This window comes from Oncorhynchus tshawytscha, linkage group LG01 (genome assembly GCF_018296145.1).
Source record: "Oncorhynchus tshawytscha isolate Ot180627B linkage group LG01, Otsh_v2.0, whole genome shotgun sequence".
Taxonomy (NCBI): Eukaryota; Metazoa; Chordata; class Actinopteri; order Salmoniformes; family Salmonidae; genus Oncorhynchus; species Oncorhynchus tshawytscha.
In genome coordinates, this window is record NC_056429.1 from 8679447 (window position 1) to 8701236 (window position 21790).

Sequence of the window (21790 nt, forward strand, 5' to 3'; positions counted from 1 at the left end):
GTAACTTTTTTTTAACTCACGGCATATACAGTTGAAGTCGGAAGTTTACACTCCGGAAGTTTACACTCCACAAATGTATTGTTAACAAACTATAGTTTTAGCAAGTTGGTTAGGACATCTACTTTTTGCATGACAAGTCATTTTTCCAACAATTGTTTACAGACAGATAATTTCACTCATAATTCACTGTATCACAATTCCAGTGGGTCAGAAGTTTACATACACCAAGCTGACTGTGCCTTTAAACAGCTTGGAAAATGATGTAATGGCTTTAGAAGCTTCTGATAGGCTAATTGCCTTTTTTTTTTCAGTCAACATAATTTCAGTCAATTGGACGTGTACCTGTGGATGTATTTCAAGGCCTACCTTCAAACTCAGTGCCTCTTTGCTCATCATGGGAAAATCGAAAGAAATCAGCCAAGACCTCAGGAAATAAAATTGGAGACATCCACAAGTTTGGTTCATACTTCATACAATTTCCACACACCTAAAGGTACCACGTTCATCTGTACAAACAATAGTACGCAAGTATAAACACCATTGGACCACGCAGCCGCCATACTGCTCAGGAAGGAGATGCGTTCTGTCTCCCAGTCCCAGAACAACAGCAAAGGACCTTGTGAAGATGCTGGAGGAAACAGGTACAAAAGTATCTATATCCACAATAAAATTAGTCCTATATCAACATAACCTGAAAGGCCTCTCAGCAAGGAAGAAGCCACTGCTCCAAAACCTCCATATAAAAGCCAGACTACGGTTTGCAACTGCACATGGGGACAAAGATCATACTTTTTGGAGAAATGTCCTCTGGTATGATGAAACAAAAATGGAACTGTTTGATCATAATGACCATAGTTATGTTTGGAGGAAAAAGGGGGAGGCTTGCAAGCCGAAGAACACCATCCCAACTGTGAAGCACGGAGGTGGCAGCATCATGTCGTGGGGGTGCTTTGCTGCAGGAGGGACTGGTGCACTTCACAAAATAGATGGCATCATGAGGCAGGAAAATAATGTGGATATATTGAAGCAACATCTCAAGACATCATTCAGGAAGTTAAAGCTTGGTCGCAAATGGGTCTTCCAAATGGACAATGACCCCAAGCATACTTCCAAAGTTGTGGCAAAATGGCTTAAGGACAACAAAGTCAAGATATTGGAGTGGCCATCATAAAACCCTGACCTCAATCCTATAGAAAACTTGTCGGCAGAACTGATAAAGCGTGTGTGAGCAAGGAGGCCTACAAACCTGACTCAGTTACACCAGCTCTGTCAGGAGGAATGGGCCACAATTCACCCAACTTATTGTGGGAAGCTTGTGGAAGGCTACCCGACACGCTTGACCCAAGTTAAACAATTTAAAAGCAATGCTACCAAATACTAATTTAGTGTATGTAAACTTCTGACCCACTGGGAATGTGATGAAAGAGTTCAAACCTGAAATAAATCATTCTCTCTACTATTATTCTGACATTTCACCTTCTTAAAATACAGTGGTGATCCTAACTGACCTAAGACAGGGAATTTTTACTAGGATTAAATGTCAGGAATTGTGAAAAACTGAGTTTAAATGTATTTGGCTATGGTGTATGTAAACTTCCGACTTCAACTGTAAATACAGCCTACTGCTAATTTAGAAATGTTATTCTCTGGGGCCGTTAAATATATTTTTGTTCTGTAGCTGTGTTCATTTGTTTCAGTCTCCACAAAGAAACTGTGGGTTGAGTTTATGACTGTAGAGGGAAGTAGTCAACTTATTAAAGTGAGTTGTTCACAGAAAGTTTATTTTAGCCAGTCATTGGCTAAGGTGTGTATGTAAACTTCCGGCTTCAACTATACAATGTTCACTGGATTCTCCCTATGTAGCCCTTTGGATGACCTTTTGACTCCCTTGTCTCTCTGCATTTACCCCTGTAAACTCTCTCTCACCTCCTGCCTTGCTATATACCACCGTAGTAGAGCAGAAACGCTTCCTAGAAAGCACAAGTCAACCTAATGTGCACGGAGGTGGAAAAAGAGAGAGCCAAGGCCATGTTCTGAGTGAGTTGTTCACAGAGAGTTTATTTTAGCCAGTCAAACATTCAGGCACTGTGTTTTGTTAAAATATCTGACGGGATATCCATGTCAACCTGTCATGGTATACGGGACAACAAACGTTCCAACAACTTCTATATCTTATTAACATATCTCAGTAGATGTTTACCTACTGGAGGTCTTTCTGGGATATATTCAGTTCACATGCAAATTGCGCCTTAAAGGGTCAGTTTTGTAAAATAAGCTTTTTCTTTCCTCGAAAGGATTCTCGACTCCAGAACTCTAAAACCACTAACATGCAATTCATTTCAATGTATACTTCAAAGATAACACCCCAGTCAATAAACATTCTCAGTTTTTGCCACAAATATGACTTCACACTTTGTTAATTCATATTTCTCAATTCTCTCCTCTCCAAAGCGATGGTGGAGGGGCTGCCTGCTCAGACAGTTGGAGGCTGCAGTGGACCCAGCCATCCAGGAGGAGGCAGCAGAGAACCCAGCCGTCCAGAAGGAGGCAGCAGAGAACCCAGCCGTCCAGGAGGAGGCAGCAGTGGACCCAGCCGTCCAGGAGGAGGCAGCAGAGGACCCAGCCGTCCAGGAGGGGGCAGCAGTGGACCCAGCCGTCCAGGAGGAGGCTGCAGAGGACCCAGCCGTCCAGGAGGAGGCAGCAGTGAACCCAGCCGTCCAGGAGGAGGCAGCAGAGGACCCAGCCGTCCAGGAGGAGGCAGCAGTGAACCCAGCCGTCCAGGAGGAGGCAGCAGAGGACCCAGCCGTCCAGGAGGAGGCAGCAGAGGACCCAGCCGTCCAGGAGGAGGCAGCAGAGGACCCAGCCGTCCAGGAGGAGGCAGCAGAGGACCCAGCCGTCCAGGAGGAGGCAGCAGAGGACCCAGCCGTCCAGGAGGAGGCAGCAGAGGACCCAGCCGTCCAGGAGGAGGCAGCAGTGTGCCTGCAGGCATCGTGGAGGGGCTACAGGCAGTGCAGGCAGTTCCTGCAGTGGCGGGACTCTGCCCTGATAATACAGAGGCGCTGGAGAAACTGCATCCAGCACAGGGCTCTGGCGGCCATTACGGTGCAGACAGCCTGGCGCGTCTACAGAGAGAGAGCCCACCACCGTAGCACACGTGGTGCAGTTATGCTGCTACAGGCAGCCTGCAGGGGCTACATGGCACGCCTGAGGTAGCTAGGAGTGATAAACATTTCTATTTTATGATATACACCGAGTATACCAAACATCAAGAACACCTTCCTAATATTGAGTTGCACCCCCTCCATCTTTTGCCCTCAGAACAGCCTCAATTTGTCAGGGCATGGACTCTACAAGGTATTGAAAGTGTTCCACAGGGATGCTGGCCCATGTTGACTCCAATGCTTCCCACAGTTGTGTCAAGTTGTCTGGATGTTCTTAGGGTGGTGGACCATTTGTGATCCACATGGGAAACTGTTGAGCGTGAAAAACCCAGCAGCGATGCAGTTCTTGACTCAAACCGGTGCGCCTGGCACATACTACCATACCCCGTTCAAAGGCACTTAAATATTTTGTCTTGCCCATTCACCCTCTGAATTTGCCCACATACACAATCCATGTCTCAGTTTTCTCGAGGCTTAAAAATCCTTCTTTAATCTGTCTCCTCCCCTTCATCTAAACTGATTGAAGTGGATTTAACAAGTGACATCAATAAGGGAGCATAGCTTTCACCTGGATTCACCTGGTCAGTCTGTTCTGGAACAATGTTTTTCTTAATGTTTTGTATACTCAGTGTACATAAAGATGGACAATATGGAATTATATTCTAAATATGATCAAACATAGTGTAACGGGTTTGACATGAGGTTATTGTTTGTTAGGGGTACCAGGTAGGTCGTGCTTATCATAGAAAATATTGATTTCTCCTTTTTTGTTTGCGAGGGAATGAGTTCCATCTGGTCTGTCAAGTCTACACCAATACAAAGGACTCATGTAAAAGTCAGGATGGAAATAAACTTTTGCAGAAACCCTTAAAACATTGGAAATAACTTCAAAACAACTATATTCTTTTGCGTTGGTTATAATTATTTTATTTATTTTTTTACATTTTTTATTTAAATAAAAAATAAATGATCTCCCACATAATAACATCACAGCACAACGATCTCTGGTTCCTCAAGAAAGTCCCGTACCTCAGGCCTAAAAAGAGTCCTGCCCGGTAAAGGAGTTCATGTGAACTCAAGTGACCTCAGTCACGCAGTCTTTGCCTCTTCACAAAGTGTAGCTTAAACCGGTCTCAATCATACAATCATACAATCAGAATCTCAATGTCTTCTACCACACAACTATAAAAGGTTACCAGAACTCCCAGTAGTCTTCACCAACCACTGAACACAACCCAACATGGTGTAAATTCCACTCAAACAGTCAGTCAATCCAATCCGCCAACAGATCTCCTGCAGAGAAAGACCAGTTTCTGCAGTGGCGGTACTCTGCCCTGATAGTACAGAGGCGGTGAAGAAACTGCAGCCAGCACAGGGCTCTGGCGGCCATTACGGTGCAGAACAGCACAGGGCTCTGGCGGCCATTACGGTGCAGAACAGCACAGGGCCTGGCGGCCATTACGGTGCAGAACAGCACAGGGCTCTGGCGGCCATTACGGTGCAGAACAGCACAGGGCCTGGCGGCCATTATGGTGCAGAACAGCACAGGGCTCTAGCGGCCATTACGGTGCAGAACAGCAAAGACCAACTGAGATGTTTAGTCCCAAAGGAAGAAGTGAGAGGATCTGATCCGGGTTCATCTGGAGACACAACTACAAAGAACACTTTATAAATACAACAAAACATACAGAGTAAAGAAGAATACTTCCTCGTTCACCCCACTGTCACCCCCTTTTGCTCAACTGACGCTATCTATTTAATGGGGAATTAAAGGGCAGGTGCCTCATGTACAGGAGAAGCACAGACGGTTCAGACAAATTCAGGGCCGTCACAATAGCTCTAAAAACACCTGATTCATGTAGTTATAATTGGTTAAAGAAAAACACATGATGTGTATTTTAGTGCTAGGCTGGAACAAGAGCTTGCGTACCCTATTGTTCCCAGGTTCAAATGATTAGCCTTTCCATACACTGATGAAGAACACATTGGAGAAGAGTAGGAATGGAAGGTAGATTTGCTTTAAGCTGTGTTTGCTTACAGTTTGACTCCCTGTTTCCTATAGGTTCACAGAACTAAAAGAGCAGAGTCAGCAGGAAAAGCAGTTGCTCAATGGACAAAGTTGCCCCACCACAGAAGAAGAGAAGGCAGATCGGACCATGGGCCTGGATACGGACATCTCGGAGGACCATGTCTTTGAGATCACCCACCATCATGGCATCCAAGATGTCTCCACGGTCTGGCCTACTGAAGACTCTAATGAATCTAGGTGGAAGTGTTTGTTGGAAGAGGAAGAGGATAGAGAGAGCGAGAGAAGACAGTGTATAGACGAGTCCAGCAGACAGAGTATAGAGCCCAGCAGCCACAAGACACGGGCCAAGAGACAGAATCGGCGTATGAGGGAGCTGGAGCAGACCCAGTTCAGCCTGGAGCTACTCAAGGTGCGGACCCACAGAACGGGAGGGACTCTGCCAGAAGAGGAGACCCATGTACCCCCGTGTCCGGACAGCATCTCCTGTCCCCTGGACGACCACCAACACCACCGGCCCTCCTCCCCTGATAGCCACGGGAGCACCTCCATAGACGTCGAGGTGGAGGCGGGAGGTTACCCCGGTTACCATGTTAACCAGTCAGCGCCGCTCCGGACTACTTCCCAAGAGGATTCGGTCAGACCAGGGCCTCCCATTCACACACCCACAGAGTCCCAGTCCCATGAGCACCCAGAGGTGGTGAAACAGAATGATCTGAGCCCCGGAACAGAGGAGCTACTGCCCATGCTACTGCCCCCTATCAAGGAGGTGGTAAAACAGAATGATCTGAGCCCCAGGACAGAGGAGCTACCGCCCCCTATCAAGGAGGTGGTAAAACAGAATGATCTGAGCCCCAGGACAGAGGAGCTACCGCCCATGCTACTGCCCCCTATCAAGGAGGTGGTGACGGAGGCTACACAATCCACCGTCTACATCCCCCCTGGGGACCACAGCAGTGAGCCCAAGCCTAAGCAACAGAGCCCCAACAAGCGTGTGAAGGAGAGGAGAGAGTCCTCCTCTCGAGGGCCCGTGGTGGTTGTCATCAGTATGCAGAAGGAGACCCTGCTGGACGAAGGGGAACTGTGGGCGGCAAAAGCCCAGGAGAGTGCACTCCAGATGGGTGTAACCCCTGCAACATTCTCCCCTACACCCATCGCTGGCCTGGAAGTATCAGAGAAGGCCCAGCCGCCTAGGACTGTTACCAAACCTCCGAGAGACTTAGCTGGGGTCGACATGTCTAGCTTTGTGCCCTCCTCCAACTCCAGCCATGGCCTTTGTCCTTCCGAGGTAGATATCCAGATAGTTCTGGAGCCCAAGGCCCCCGCTGGTGAAGTCCCTCCCAGCCAGCAGGAGAGGAAGGCGGGCAGGCCAGCGCAGGACAACTGGATCTCCACCGACAGGATCCTGGAGAGCAGGGAAGCAGCCTTGGCATCACAGAAGAAGACTCCGACCAAGACCATCATTGTCAATATGACTGAGAAACCGCCCTCCAACGTCACGTTCTCGCCCCGACGCAAGCTCCCCTTCTCGAAGTGAGTGTTGTGTTGCTGTAACGTTGCTTTGATGTTGCTGTAACGTTGCTTTGATGTTGCTTTGATGTTGCTGTAACATTGCTGTAACGGTGCTTTGATGTTGCTGTAACGTTGCTTTGATGTTGCTGTAACGTTGCTTTTGATGTTGCTGTAACGTTGCTTTGATGTTGCTGCTCATTCAAAGCTTTGTTGTTCATTTGTTCTCTCAACACTAGCTTTATTTCTTTTTCACTGACAGACAATGTGTACAAATTGACACTTTAATTTCAATAAATGACCACTAAGTTGTTGTTTTTCTTCTAAATGGTCATGAAAATATTTCCTAATTCCGTTATTTTTCATTGTCTTGTACAGCAACAACATTGTAAAACACAGGAAAGATATATTCAAATATATTTGAATATGCAACGACAAAGAGATGTAACATCTTGTGACTGTATTGTAGGTCTGATAAGGACCTGGTGAACAAGGAGTGGTCGTTGGTCTCTGTCTCTAGAGCCACCACTGGACAGACCGCCAGAGAGGTGGGTTAACACAGTACACTACCCAAAGGAAAACACACACACACACACACACACACACACACACACACACACACACACACACACACACACACACACACACACACATTGTGCATGTAAGTGTGTGCTTGTATAAGTTAAATGTGTTATTCATTTGTGTCATTCAAACTGTCAGTGTCTCTAAGTGATGTCTACTTACACTGTACAGTGCCTTCAGAAAGTATAGTTAGTCTCAAAAACACTGCAGTCGCACCTCTTCTAGGAATAGTTAGTCTCAAAAACACTGCGGTCGAACCTCTTCTAGGAATAGTTAGTCTCAAAAACACTGCGGTCGAACCTCTTCTAGGAATAGTTAGTCTCAAAAACACTGCGGTCGAACCTCTTCTAGGAATAGTTAGTCTCAAAAACACTTCGAACCTCTTCTAGGAATAGTTAGTCTCAAAAACACTGTCGAACCTCTTCTAGGAATAGTTAGTCTCAAAAACACTGTCGAACCTCTTCTAGGAATAGTTAGTCTCAAAAACACTGTACAGTGAACCCTTCTAGGAATAGTTAGTCTCAAAAACACTGCGGTCGAACCTCTTCTAGGAATAGTTAGTCTCAAAAACACTGCGGTCGAACCTCTTCTAGGAATAGTTAGTCTCAAAAACACTGCGGTCGAACCTCTTCTAGGAATAGTTAGTCTCAAAAACACTGCGGTCGAACCTCTTCTAGGAATAGTTAGTCTCAAAAACACTGCGGTCGAACCTCTTCTAGGAATAGTTAGTCTCAAAAACACTGCGGTCGAACCTCTTCTAGGAATAGTTAGTCTCAAAAACACTGCGGTTGAACCTCTTCTAGGAATAGTTAGTCTCAAAAACACTGCGGTCGAACCTCTTCTAGGAATAGTTAGTCTCAAAAAGACTGCGGTCGAACCTCTTCTAGGAATAGTTAGTCTCAAAAACACTGCGGTCGAACCTCTTCTAGGAATAGTTAGTCTCTAGGAATAGTTAAAAACACTGCGGTCGAACCTCTTCTAGGAATAGTTAGTCTCAAAAACACTGCGGTCGAACCTCTTCTAGGAATAGTTAGTCTCAAAAACACTGCGGTCGAACCTCTTCTAGGAATAGTTAGTCTCAAAAACACTGCGGTCGAACCTCTTCTAGGAATAGTTAGTCTCAAAAACACTGCGGTCGAACCTCTTCTAGGAATAGTTAGTCTCAAAAACACTGCGGTCGAACCTCTTCTAGGAATAGTTAGTCTCAAAAACACTGCGGTCGAACCTCTTCTAGGAATAGTTAGTCTCAAAAACACTGCGGTCGAACCTCTTCTAGGAAGAGTTAGTCTCAAAAAGACAGCGACTGAAAGTGGAGAGAATAATCACCAGTCGTACACACAGTACCCCTGACCAAAATGGCTGCTTCGAGGTTTATGTAACGGCCTTTATGTGGAACGACGTCCAGAGCTCTCTGAAATGAGATGTTCTGGTCCCTCTTTGGTCACTTCAGAGTCACGATCTCTATGTTGATAAAAAATGTGTCTGTTTTCTTTTCTTTGTGTGTTTTGTTATATTGTGTTTGATGTATTTCTGCAGGGCTCATCTGTAAAATAGAACCTAGCATCAGTATGACTTCCTGTCAAAATACAGGTTCAATAAAATAAAAAATAAAAATGCCATGTCACTCTCCTCTAAACCTGATCTCAGAACTGTTTGGGCTGTCTCGCTAACTCTAATGGTCATCACAAACAGATCTGGGATCAGGTTAGTGCAACTAGTCATAGCCAGGAGAGCGGTCAGTGATGCATGCTGGAACCTTTAACCCATTGACACACCATTCTATTTCCCCTTCCACGTCTTTCTGAGAGCATGAGCTCTCTCTCACCCATCTCTTCTAGTTTAGTCGTTTTCTCAGAAAATATGTTGTACTATCTATGTCTGTACGTCTACTGTATGTCTCTATGTAAATATGTCCGTTTGTTTGTAGACTGTTAGTTGTTGTTCTGTGCAGACGGAACGAGTGATGCGATAGGAACATGCACACACATGGATGTATTGACATTACAGTCTGATATTGCAAAAAATGTATATTCTGTCTCAAATGGGTCACCTCTCTCACCATCTTTTCCCGTTTCAGGATATGACTCATAAAACCATGGAAAAATAGCCCGAGCCTTTGATGCCAACTCGTTGAACATTGAAAATGTTGCGCTGTCATATGTTGGGTAATAAAAGACTTCCCTTCCATTCTCCCAGGCTGCTCACAAGGAAGTGCAGAAGAGCATCCACAAGACCATGTCTTCAGGAGACCTGGGAAAGGTAGCAGCGCTTAGGAAGACATCCAGTCAGGATGGAAGGTAGCTTCTCCCTCCCTCCCTCCCTCCCTCCCTCCCTCCCTCCCTCCCTCCCTCCCTCCCTCCCTCCCTCCCTCCCTCCCTCCCTCCCTCCCTCCCTCCCTCCCTCCCTCCCTCCCTCCCTCCCTCCCCCTCCCTCCCTCCCTCCCTCCCTCCCTCCCCCTCCTTCCCTCCCTCCCTGCCTCCTTCCCTCCCTCCCTGCCTCCTCCCTGCCTCCTGCCTCCCTCCCTCCCTGCCTCCCTCCCTCCCTCCCTCCCTGCCTCCCTCCCTGCCTCCCTCCCTGCCTCCCTGCCTGCCTGCCTCCCTCCCTCCATGCCTCACCTCCCTCCCTCCCTCCCTGCCTCCCTGCCTCCCTGCCTGCCTGCCTCCCTCCCTCCATGCCTCACCTCCCTCCCTCCCTCCCTCCCTCCCCCTCCCTCCCTCCCTCCCTCCCTCCCTCCCTCCCTCCCTCCCCCTCCCTCCCTCCCTCTATAGCCCATACGGGGTGGCAGGTAGCCTCGAGGTTAGAGCGTTGGATTAGTAAGGTTGCTCGATCGATTCCCTGAGCTGACAAGGTAAAAATCTGTCGTTCTGCCCCTGAACAAGGCAGTTAACCCACTGTTGCCCGGTAGGCCATCATTGTAAATAATAATTTGTGCTTAACTGACTTGCCTAGTTAAATAAAGGTTAAATAAATAATATATGAGCCAGACACAATCATTCTGCAGACGCACAAAGAAGATTGTATTGTGTACCTTTTTTTAAAAATATTTTTTTAGATCGGTCCAAGCAGATTCACCAGGACTGTTCTGGCTCGGAGTTGTCTCTGTATATTATTGTCCTTTCCAGCACTGTTTCAGCAACTAGTGTGACAAGGGTACTAGTCTGTTTACACAGGAGTCTTCTGAGCTGTGTGACTGTGTGTTGCAGCAGAGTACGAGGGAAGTTACGGTTCTGGGGCAAGACCAAGCATGCAGAGAAGAAGCTGTCTAGAGACAAGCAGCAGTCCACACAGAGAGACGGCACTGACAAGATAGGTAAGACACTTTGTCCTGCTTTATCCAGAGGGGAAGAAGGACAGTACATAACACTGGACGTGTGATATTAGGTTACACTGCGGATTTCTCATCTCAACAATAAGACACAAAACGAATTATGAACTAGGGTTGAATGCTGATTGGTTGACAGCTATGGAATATCAGACAGTATACCACGGATGTGACAACATGTATTTTTACTGCTCTAACTACGCTGGTAACCAGTTTTATAGTAGCAATAAGGCACCTTGGGGGGGTTTGTGTTATATTGCCAATATACTACCGCTAAGGGCTGTATTCAGTCACTCCGCGTTGTGTCGTGACTAAGAACAGCCCTTAGCCGTGGTATATTGGTCATATACCTCACCCCCTCGGGACGTATTGCTTAAATAGAAACAATTGTCTTCACAACATCCCTGCTATATCTTTATGACCGTGGCGGGTTCAGACGGAACAACGTCTCCCCCCCACAGTCCCAACCTGATGGGGACCAGGGGACGGGAGACCAAGGAGAACAAGGAGCCCTCTCCCAAAGTGAGGCGGAGGCGCAGCGTCAAGATCAGCAGCGTTACCCTAGAGCCCGCCCAGTGGGGGAACGACGCGCTGCACATCCTCACCAGCACACACGACTACAGGAGCATGAACGACTTTCTCATGAAGAAGGTAGGTACAGGCAGGCAGAGGGAAACAGAGAGACAGACAGACTGGTAGACAGACAGGCAGGCAGAGGGAAACAGAGAGACAGACAGACTGGTAGACAGACAGACAGACTGGTAGACAGACAGGCAGGCAGAGGGAAACAGAGAGACAGACAGACTGGTAGACAGACAGACAGACTGGTAGACAGACAGGCAGGCAGAGGGAAACAGAGAGACAGACAGACTGGTAGACAGACAGACAGACTGGTAGACAGACAGGCAGGCAGAGGGAAACAGAGACAGACAGACTGGTAGACAGACAGGCAGACTGGTAGACAGACAGGCAGGCAGACTGGGAAACAGAGAGACAGACAGACTGGTAGACAGACAGACAGACAGGCAGAGGGAAACAGAGAGACAGACAGACTGGTAGACAGACAGACAGACAGACTGGTAGACAGACAGACAGGCAGACTGGGAAACAGAGAGACAGACAGACTGGTAGACAGACAGGCAGGCAGAGGGAAACAGAGAGACAGACAGACTGGTAGACAGACAGGCAGGCAGAGGGAAACAGAGAGACAGACAGACTGGTAGACAGACAGGCAGGCAGAGGGAAACAGAGAGACAGACAGACTGGTAGACAGACAGGCAGGCAGAGGGAAACAGAGAGACAGACAGACTGGTAGACAGACAGGCAGGCAGAGGGAAACAGAGAGACAGACAGACTGGTAGACAGACAGGCAGGCAGAGGGAAACAGAGAGACAGACAGACAGACTGGTAGACAGACAGACAGACTGGTAGACAGACAGACAGACTGGTAGACAGACAGGCAGGCAGAGGGAAACAGAGAGACAGACAGACTGGTAGACAGACAGACCGACTGGTAGACAGACAGACAGACTGGTAGACAGACAGACAGACTGGTAGACAGACAGACAGACTGGTAGACAGACAGGCAGGCAGACAGGGAAACAGAGACAGGCAGGCAGAGGGAAACAGAGAGACCGGCAGACTGGTAGACAGACAGGCAGGCAGGGGGAAACAGAGAGACAGACAGACTGGTAGACAGACAGGCAGGCAGAGGGAAACAGAGAGACAGGCAGACTGGTAGACAGACAGGCAGGCAGAGGGAAACAGAGACAGGCAGACAGACAGAGTGAAACAGAGAAGACAAACAGACAGACAGACAGACAGGCAGGCAGGCAGAAAGAAACACAGACAGGCAGGCAGACAGGTGTACATATTCTTACAACACTTGTACTACACCAGTGGTCACTAACACAGTAGTACTGTATTGTAGTACACAGTGGTCACTAACACAGTAGTACTGTATTGTAGTACACCAGTGGTCACTAACACAGTAGTACTGTATTGTACTACACAGTGGTCACTAACACAGCAGTACTGTATTGTAGTAAACCAGTGGTCACCAACACAGCAGTACTGTATTGTACTACACAGTGGTCACTAACACAGCAGTACTGTATTGTAGTACACAGTGGTCACTAACACAGTAGTACTGTATTGTACTACACAGTGGTCACTAACACAGCAGTACTGTATTGTAGTAAACCAGTGGTCACTAACACAGCAGTACTGTATTGTACTACACAGTGGTCACTAACACAGCAGTACTGTATTGTAGTACACAGTGGTCACTAACACAGTAGTACTGTATTGTAGTACACAGTGGTCACTAACACAGTAGTACTGTATTGTAGTACACCAGTGGTCACTAACACAGCAGTACTGTATTGTAGTACACAGTGGTCACTAACACAGTAGTATTGTATTGTACTACACAGTGGTCACTAACAAAGCAGTACTGTATTGTACTACACAGTGGTCACTAACACAGCAGTACTGTATTGTAGTACACAGTGGTCACTAACACAGCAGTACTGTATTGGAGTACACAGTGGTCACTAACACAGTAGTACTGTATTGTAGTAAACCAGTGGTCACTAACACAGCAGTACTGTATTGTAGTACACCAGTGGTCACTAACACAGCAGTACTGTATTGTAGTACACAGTGGTCACTAACACAGCAGTACTGTATTGTAGTACACAGTGGTCACTAACACAGTAGTACTGTATTGTAGTACACAGTGGTCACCAACACAGCAGTACTGTATTGTAGTACACCAGTGGTCACTAACACAGCAGTACTGTATTGTAGTACACAGTGGTCACTAACACAGTAGTATTGTATTGTACTACACAGTGGTCACTAACAAAGCAGTACTGTATTGTACTACACAGTGGTCACTAACACAGCAGTACTGTATTGTAGTACACAGTGGTCACTAACACAGTAGTATTGTATTGTAGTACACAGTGGTCACTAACAAAGCAGTACTGTATTGTAGTACACAGTGGTCACTAACACAGCAGTACTGTATTGTAGTACACAGTGGTCACTAACACAGCAATACTGTATTGTAGTACACAGTGGTCACTAACACAGTAGTATTGTATTGTACTACACAGTGGTCACTAACACAGCAGTACTGTATTGTAGTACACCAGTGGTCACTAACACAGCAGTACTGTATTGTAGTACACCAGTGGTCACTAACACAGCAGTACTGTATTGTAGTACACCAGTGGTCACTAACACAGTAGTACTGTATTGTAGTAAACCAGTGGTCACTAACACAGCAGTACTGTATTGTAGTAAACCAGTGGTCACTAACACAGCAGTACTGTATTGTAGTACACCAGTGGTCACTAACACAGCAGTACTGTATTGTACTACACAGTGGTCACTAACACAGTAGTACTGTATTGTACTACACAGTGGTCACTAACACAGCAGTACTGTATTGTAGTACACAGTGGTCACTAACACAGCAGTACTGTATTGGAGTACACAGTGGTCACTAACACAGCAGTACTGTATTGTACTACACAGTGGTCACCAACACAGCAGTACTGTATTGTAGTAAACCAGTGGTCACCAACACAGTAGTACTGTATTGTACTACACAGTGGTCACTAACACAGCAGTACTGTATTGTAGTAAACCAGTGGTCACTAACACAGTAGTACTGTATTGTAGTACACCAGTGGTCACTAACACAGCAGTACTGTATTGTAGTACACCAGTGGTCACTAACACAGCAGTACTGTATTGTAGTACACAGTGGTCACTAACACAGTAGTACTGTATTGTAGTAAACCAGTGGTCACTAACACAGCAGTACTGTATTGTAGTACACCAGTGGTCACTAACACAGCAGTACTGTATTGTACTACACAGTGGTCACTAACACAGTAGTACTGTATTGTAGTACACAGTGGTCACTAACACAGCAGTACTGTATTGTAGTAAACCAGTGGTCACTAACACAGCAGTACTGTATTGTACTACACAGTGGTCACTAACACAGTAGTACTGTATTGTAGTACACAGTGGTCACTAACACAGTAGTACTGTATTGTAGTACACAGTGGTCACTAACACAGCAGTACTGTATTGTAGTACACAGTGGTCACTAACACAGTAGTATTGTATTGTACTACACAGTGGTCACTAACAAAGCAGTACTGTATTGTAGTACACAGTGGTCACTAACACAGCAGTACTGTATTGTACTACACAGTGGTCACTAACACAGCAGTACTGTATTGTAGTACACAGTGGTCACTAACACAGCAGTACTGTACACAGTGGTTGTAGTACTAAACCAGTGGTCACTAACACAGCAGTACTGTATTGTAGTACACAGTGGTCACTAATACAGTAGTACTGTATTGTACTACACAGTGGTCACTAACACAGCAGTACTGTATTGTAGTACACAGTGGTCACTAACACAGTAGTACTGTATTGTAGTACACAGTGGTCACTAACACAGCAGTACTGTATTGTAGTAAACCAGTGGTCACTAACACAGCAGTACTGTATTGTAGTACACTGTGGTCACTAACACAGTAGTATTGTATTGTACTACACAGTGGTCACTAACAAAGCAGTACTGTATTGTACTACACAGTGGTCACTAACACAGCAGTACTGTATTGTAGTACACAGTGGTCACTAACACAGTAGTATTGTATTGTACTACACAGTGGTCACTAACACAGCAGTACTGTATTGTAGTACACAGTGGTCACTAACACAGCAGTACTGTATTGTACTGGTCACTAACACAGTGGTCACTAACACAGCAGTACTGTATTGTAGTACACAGTGGTCACTAACACAGTAGTACTGTATTGTAGTACACAGTGGTCACTAACACAGTAGTATTGTATTGTACTACACAGTGGTCACTAACAAAGCAGTACTGTATTGTAGTACACAGTGGTCACTAACACAGCAGTACTGTATTGTAGTACACAGTGGTCACTAACACAGCAGTACTGTATTGTAGTACACAGTGGTCACTAACACAGTAGTACTGTATTGTAGTACACCAGTGGTCACTAACACAGCAGTACTGTATTGTAGTACACAGTGGTCACTAACACAGTAGTACTGTATTGTACTACACCAGTGGTCACTAACACAGCAGTACTGTATTGTAGTACACAGTGGTCACTAACACAGTAGTACTGTATTGTACTACACAGTGGTCACTAACACAGCAGTACTATATTGTACTACACAGTGGTCACTAACACAGCAGTACTGTATTGTACTACACAGTGGTCACTAACACAGCAGTACTATATTGTACTACACAGTGGTCACTAACACAGCAGTACTGTATTGTACTACACAGTGGTCACCAATCAAGATCACTTTCTGATTCAAAATGGAGGCTGAGATCTACCGGTCAGAATTATTTTGAAACATGACTTAAATATGTAAGCCTGTTCAACATGAACCTATTAAAAACAGTTCTGTGATATTATAATAATAATATATAGTTTTGTATTACTTGTGAGGCACAGCTGAGTGAGCATACAGTGAAATAATTAGCTTTATTTTATTGGGCTGATGGTGCCTGCATCGGAGGGTCTGTCTCTCACCGTCGGACGGTCCCTCTCCCCCCTCCTCCGACACTGAGGGGGGGGGCACTGTCTTCCAGCTGATGGCGAAATTCAATTCACACCACATTATTTCTGCCTCATGCACAAATTCATGTTGTTCCTTCTATGACCAGAGGAAGTGAAATATTCCATTATATATAAATATAAAAAACACAACTGCTTATAATAACAAAGTCTATCAACACACTTTGCTATTTATTCATTGAAGCTGCAGTGCCGTTTCAGTGGAGAAGCGCATTTCATGTCGTACAAAGTGTTAAACATGAAGTCATAAACACAGCAGCTCTTTGTTGTATTCGCTGACAGTCTCTCTCTAGTCCTGGTTTTAGACGTCTTGAAATCTCACTGTATCGAGGAAGCTGCAGACACGATGATCTGAGCCATCTGATTGGACAGTGGGAAGCTGCAGACACGATGATCTGAGCCATCTGATTGGACAGTGGGAAGCTGCAGACACGGTGATCTGAGCCATCTGATTGGACAGTGGGAAGCTGCAGACACGGTGATCTGAGCCATCTGATTGGACAGTGGGAAGCTGCAGACACGATGATCTGAGCCATCTGATTGGACAGTGGGAAGCTGCTGACACGGTGATCTGAGCCATCTGATTGGACAGTGGGAAGCTGCAGACACGGTGATCTGAGCCATCTGATTGGACAGTGGGAAGCTGCAGACACGGTGATCTGAGCCATCTGATTGGACAGTGGGAAGCTGCAGACACGGTGATCTGAGCCATCTGATTGGACCGTGGGAAGCTGCAAACGCGGTGATCTGAGAAATCTGATTGGACAGTGGTAGGCCTGTTGGTGCACCTGATTTGCTCTTCGGGGCACTCCGAGTACGCAGAGTTTATACCGTCAGACACATGAAATTGTTCACAATGGGAACACTTCACAGGACAGCTGAAACAAGTGCACCTACTGCCAACAGCGCGACACAGAAACAAGTAGGAATGCAAGGCTTTATCTTTGTTTTGTTTTTCCGATCGACCTGGAATGCCTTACAGATCAACCAGTCGATCGCCATCGACCGTTTGGTGACCACTGTGCTACCTACACCGTATAACACATTAGTCACAACATATTTACACAGCAGCCACATACTGTGGAACCTGTATTTATTATGACCATATTATTATAGATCAGTGATCTGGACTCTGATATTATTATTGATCAGTGATCTGGACTCTGATATGACTATAGATCAGTGATCTGGACTCTGATATTATTACAGATCAGTGATCTGGACTCTGATATTATTACAGATCAGTGATCTGGACTCTGATATTATTACAGATCAGTGACCTGGACTCTGATATTATTACAGATCAGTGATCTGGACTCTGATATTATTACAGATCAGTGACCTGGACTCGGAGGACTGTCAGAAGGACACCTTGGTGGACGTGGTCTTCAAGAAAGCTCTGAAGGAGTTCCGCCTCAACATCTTCAACTCCTACTCCACCGCCCTGGCTGTGAGTATCACTATGGACATGGCGTATTGTCGTTGTACATGGTTAGGTGGTTGGGTGCTGGGCACTCCAATGACAACCATCAGTGACCACACAAGGCTTTTTCCTCAGACAGTGGCTGAGCCCATTGGAGCACATAAATCGATGTCTGTAGTCTTGCCTCCTTTCTACTTCCATGTCCTTCCTCATCTCTGTCTTCCATACTACTTTACATAGTAATACTGTACTCATTATCTCTGTCTTCCATACTACTTTACATAGTAATACTGTAATCATTATCTCTGTCTTCCATACTACTTTACATAGTAATACTGTAATCATTATCTCTGTCTTCCATACTACTTTACATAGTAATACTGTACTCATTATCTCTGTCTTTACATACTACTTTACATAGTAATACTGTAATCATTATCTCTGTCTTCCATACTACTTTACATAGTAATACTGTAATCATTATCTCTGTCTTCCATACTACTTTACATAGTAATACTGTAATCATTATCTCTGTCTTCCATACTACTTTACATAGTAATACTGTAATCATTATCTCTGTCTTTACATACTACTTTACATAGTAATACTGTAATCATTATCTCTGTCTTCCATACTACTTTACATAGTAATACTGTAATCATTATCTCTGTCTTTACATACTACTTTACATAGTAATACTGTAATCATTATCTCTGTCTTCCATACTACTTTACATAGTAATACTGTAATCATTATCTCTGTCTTTACATACTACTTTACATAGTAAGGCTGTAATCAATTGCATTATAGCACTTTCTCACAAGGTCTCAAAATGCTTTAGATTATCATGTATGGGCTGGTCCTATCCACAAATACCTATTCTTCCAAATATCTCTTAACCTCCCCTCTCTCCTTCTTCTCCCCCTATCCCTCTCTCCTCCTTCTCCCCCTGTCCCTCTCTCCTCCTTCTCCCCTATCCTCTCTCCTCTTCCTCCCCTATCGCCCTCTCCTCTTCCTCCCCTGTCCCTCTCTCCTCCTCCTCCCCTATACCCCCTACTCCTCCTCCTCCCCTGTCCCTCTATCTTCCTCTGCTTGTCCCTCTCTCCTTCTCCCCTGTCCCTCTCTCCCCCTCCTCCAATGTCCCTACTCTCCCTCCTCCCCCTGTCCCTCTCTCCTCCTCCTCCCCTATCCCTCTATCCTCCTCCTCCTCCCCTGTCCCTCTATCCTTCTCCTCCTCCCCTATCCCTCTCTACTCCTCCTCCCCTGTCCCTCTCTCCTCCTTCCCCCTGTCCCTCTCTCCTCCTCCTCCCCTATTCCTCTCTCCTCCTCCTCCCTGTCCCTCTCTCCTCCTTCTCCCCTATCCCTCTCTCCTCCTTATCCCTGTCCCCCCTCCTCCTCCCCCATAGTCCCTCTACTCCTCCTTATCCCTGTCCCTTTCCTCCTCCTCCCCTGTCCCTCTCTCCTCCTTCTCCCCCTATTCTCTCCTCCTCTCAAAATGTCCCCCTCTCCTCCTTCATGTTCCCTCTGCCCCTCTCTCCTCCTCCTCCCCTATTCCTTCCCCTCCTCCCCTGTCCCTCTCTCCTCCTCCTCCCCTGTCCCTCTCTCCTCCTTCTCCCCCTGTCCCTCTCTCCTCCTCCTCCCCTGTCCCTCTCTCCTCCTCCTCCCCTATCCCCTCTCCTCCTCCTCCCCTATCCCTATCCCTCTCCTCCTCCCCTATCCCCTCTCCTCCTTCTCCCCTAACCCTCTCTCTCCTCCTCCCCTATCCCCCTCTCCTCCTTCTCCCCTGTCCCTCTCTCCTCCTCCCCCCTAACCCCTCTCTCCTCCTCCCCTCCCCCTCCCCCTCTCCTCTCCCCCTGTCCCTCTCTCCTCCTCCTCCCCTATCCCTCTCTCCTCCTTCTCTCCCTATCCCTCTATCCTCCTCCTCCCCTGTCCCTCTCTTCTCCTTCTCCCCTATCCCTCTCCTCCTCCTCCCCTGTCCCTCTCTTCTCCTTCTCCCCCTATCCCTGTCCTCCTCCCCTATCCCCCTCTCCTCCTTCTCCCCCTATCCCTCTCTCCTCCTTCTCCCCCTGTCCCCTCTCTCCTCCTCCTCCCTTATCCCTCTCTCCTCCTTCTCTCCCTATCCCCTCCTCCTCCTCCCCTGTCCCTCTCTTCTCCTTCTCCCCTATCCCTCTCCTCCTCCTCCCCTGTCCCTCTCTTCTCCTTCTCCCCCTATCCCTCTCCTCCTCCTCCCCTGTCCCTCTCTTCTCCTTCTCTCCCTATCCCTCTCCTCCTCCTCCCCTGTCCCTCTCTTCTCCTTCTCCCCTATCCCTCTCCTCCTCCTCCCCTGTCCCTCTCTTCTCCTTCTCCCCCTATCCCTCTCCTCCTCCTCCCCTGTCCCTCTCTTCTCCTTCTCCCCTATCCCTCTCCTCCTCCTCCCCTGTCCCTCTCTTCTCCTTCTCCCCCTATCCCTCTCCTCCTCCTCCCCTGTCCCTCTCTTCTCCTTCTCCCCCTATCCCTCTCCTCCTCCTCCCCTGTCCCTCTCTTCTCCTTCTCCCCCTATCACTCTCCTCCTCCTCCCCTGTCCCTCTCTTCTCCTTCTCCCCCTATCCCTCTCCTCCTCCTCCCCTGTCCCTCTCTTCTCCTTCTCCCCCTATCCCTCTCCTCCTCCTCCCCTGTCCCTCTCTTCTCCTTCTCCCCCTATCCCTCTCCTCCTCCTCCCCTGTCCCTCTCTTCTCCTTCTCCCCCTATCCCTCTCCTCCTCCTCCCCTGTCCCTCTCTTCTCCTTCTCCCCCTATCCCTCTCCTCCTCCTCCCCTGTCCCTCTCTTCTCCTTCTCCCCCTATCCCTCTCCTCCAGATGGATGACGGTAAGAGTATCCGTTATAAGGACCTGTACGCCCTGTTTGAACACATCCTGGAGAAGAGCATGCGGCTGGAACAGAGGGACTGGAGCGAGTCGCCCGTCAAGGTCTGGGTCAACACCTTCAAGGTCTTCCTGGATGAGTTCATGACTGAGTACAAGCCCATGGATGGCACCATCATCAAGGTAGTGTGGGTTCTTATGTGTGTAAGGGTGGAAGGGTTTGGGTGTATGTGTGTGTGTGTGTAGGGGTGGAATGGTTTGGGCTGGGTGTGTGTGTGTGGGTGGAAGGGTTTGGGGTGTGTGGAAGGGTTTGGGCTGTCTGTGTGTGGCTGTGTGTAGGGGTGGAAGGTTTTGGGCTGTGTGTAGGGGTGGAGGGGTTTGGGCTGTGTGTAGGGGTGGAGGAGTTTGGGCTGTGTGTAGGGCTGTGTCTGTGTGTGTGGCTAGATGGATGGATAAATCTGTCCGTCTGTCTCCTGTTCTGTCACTGATCTGTCTGTCTGTCTCCTGTTCTCTCACTGATCTGTCCGTCTGTCTCCTGTTCTCTCACTGATCTGTCCGTCTGTCTCCTGTTCTCTCACTGATCTGTCCGTCTGTCTCCTGTTCTGTCACTGATCTGTCCGTCTGTCTCCTGTTCTGTCACTGATCTGTCCGCCTGTCTCCTGTTCTGTCACTGATCTGTCCGTCTGTCTCCTGTTCTGTCACTGATCTGTCCGTCTGTCTCCTGTTCTCTCACTGATCTGTCCGTCTGTCTCCTGTTCTCTCAGGCCTCCAAACCAGAACGTAAGAAGAGGAGGAAAAAGGAATCTGACATTGTGAGTCCTCCATCTTTCTTTGACTGGGTATTCTATACTATATCTCTACACTAAGTTTCTAATGTGATGTTTGGCTGTATCTTTATGGCAAACTGAGCTGAGCCCCTCTATCGCCCTCTGCAGGTTGAGGAGCACAACGGCCACATCTTCAAGTCCACCCAGTACAGCATCCCCACCTACTGTGAATACTGCTCCTCTCTCATCTGGATGATGGACAGGGCCTGCGTCTGCAAACGTGAGTACACACACACACACACACACACACACTGTGCTTGCTGCCTCTTAAATGTCTGTAATCAGATTGGTGTAGAGGTCTAATGCACTGCATCTCAGTGCAAGAGGCGTCACTACATTCCCTGGTTCGATTCCAGGCTCTATCACATCCGGGCGTGATTGAGAGTCCCATAGGGCAGCACACAATTGGCCCAGTGTCGTCCGGGTTTGGCCGGGGTAGGCCA

General features: G+C 47.3%; 1 protein-coding gene across 4 annotated transcripts in view; it reads left to right on the forward strand.

Annotated features, from left to right (window-relative positions):
- The window catches only part of LOC112258223 (unconventional myosin-IXAa-like), a 322882-nt gene that overhangs the window by 268968 nt on the left and 32124 nt on the right, over positions 1 to 21790 (forward strand). For 2 of the 4 annotated variants that reach the window (XM_042325783.1, XM_042325696.1), the window contains exons 23-32: positions 2452 to 3209; positions 5224 to 6720; positions 7166 to 7244; positions 9475 to 9575; positions 10482 to 10588; positions 11037 to 11251; positions 17591 to 17707; positions 20515 to 20703; positions 21285 to 21332; positions 21456 to 21567. In XM_042325783.1, coding sequence (XP_042181717.1) covers positions 2452 to 3209; positions 5224 to 6720; positions 7166 to 7244; positions 9475 to 9575; positions 10482 to 10588; positions 11037 to 11251; positions 17591 to 17707; positions 20515 to 20703; positions 21285 to 21332; positions 21456 to 21567 — 3223 coding nt within the window. The remainder of the gene's footprint in view (positions 1 to 2451; positions 3210 to 5223; positions 6721 to 7165; positions 7245 to 9474; positions 9576 to 10481; positions 10589 to 11036; positions 11252 to 17590; positions 17708 to 20514; positions 20704 to 21284; positions 21333 to 21455; positions 21568 to 21790) is intronic. The other 2 variants (XM_042325742.1, XM_042325721.1) reach the window with 2 other exon arrangements.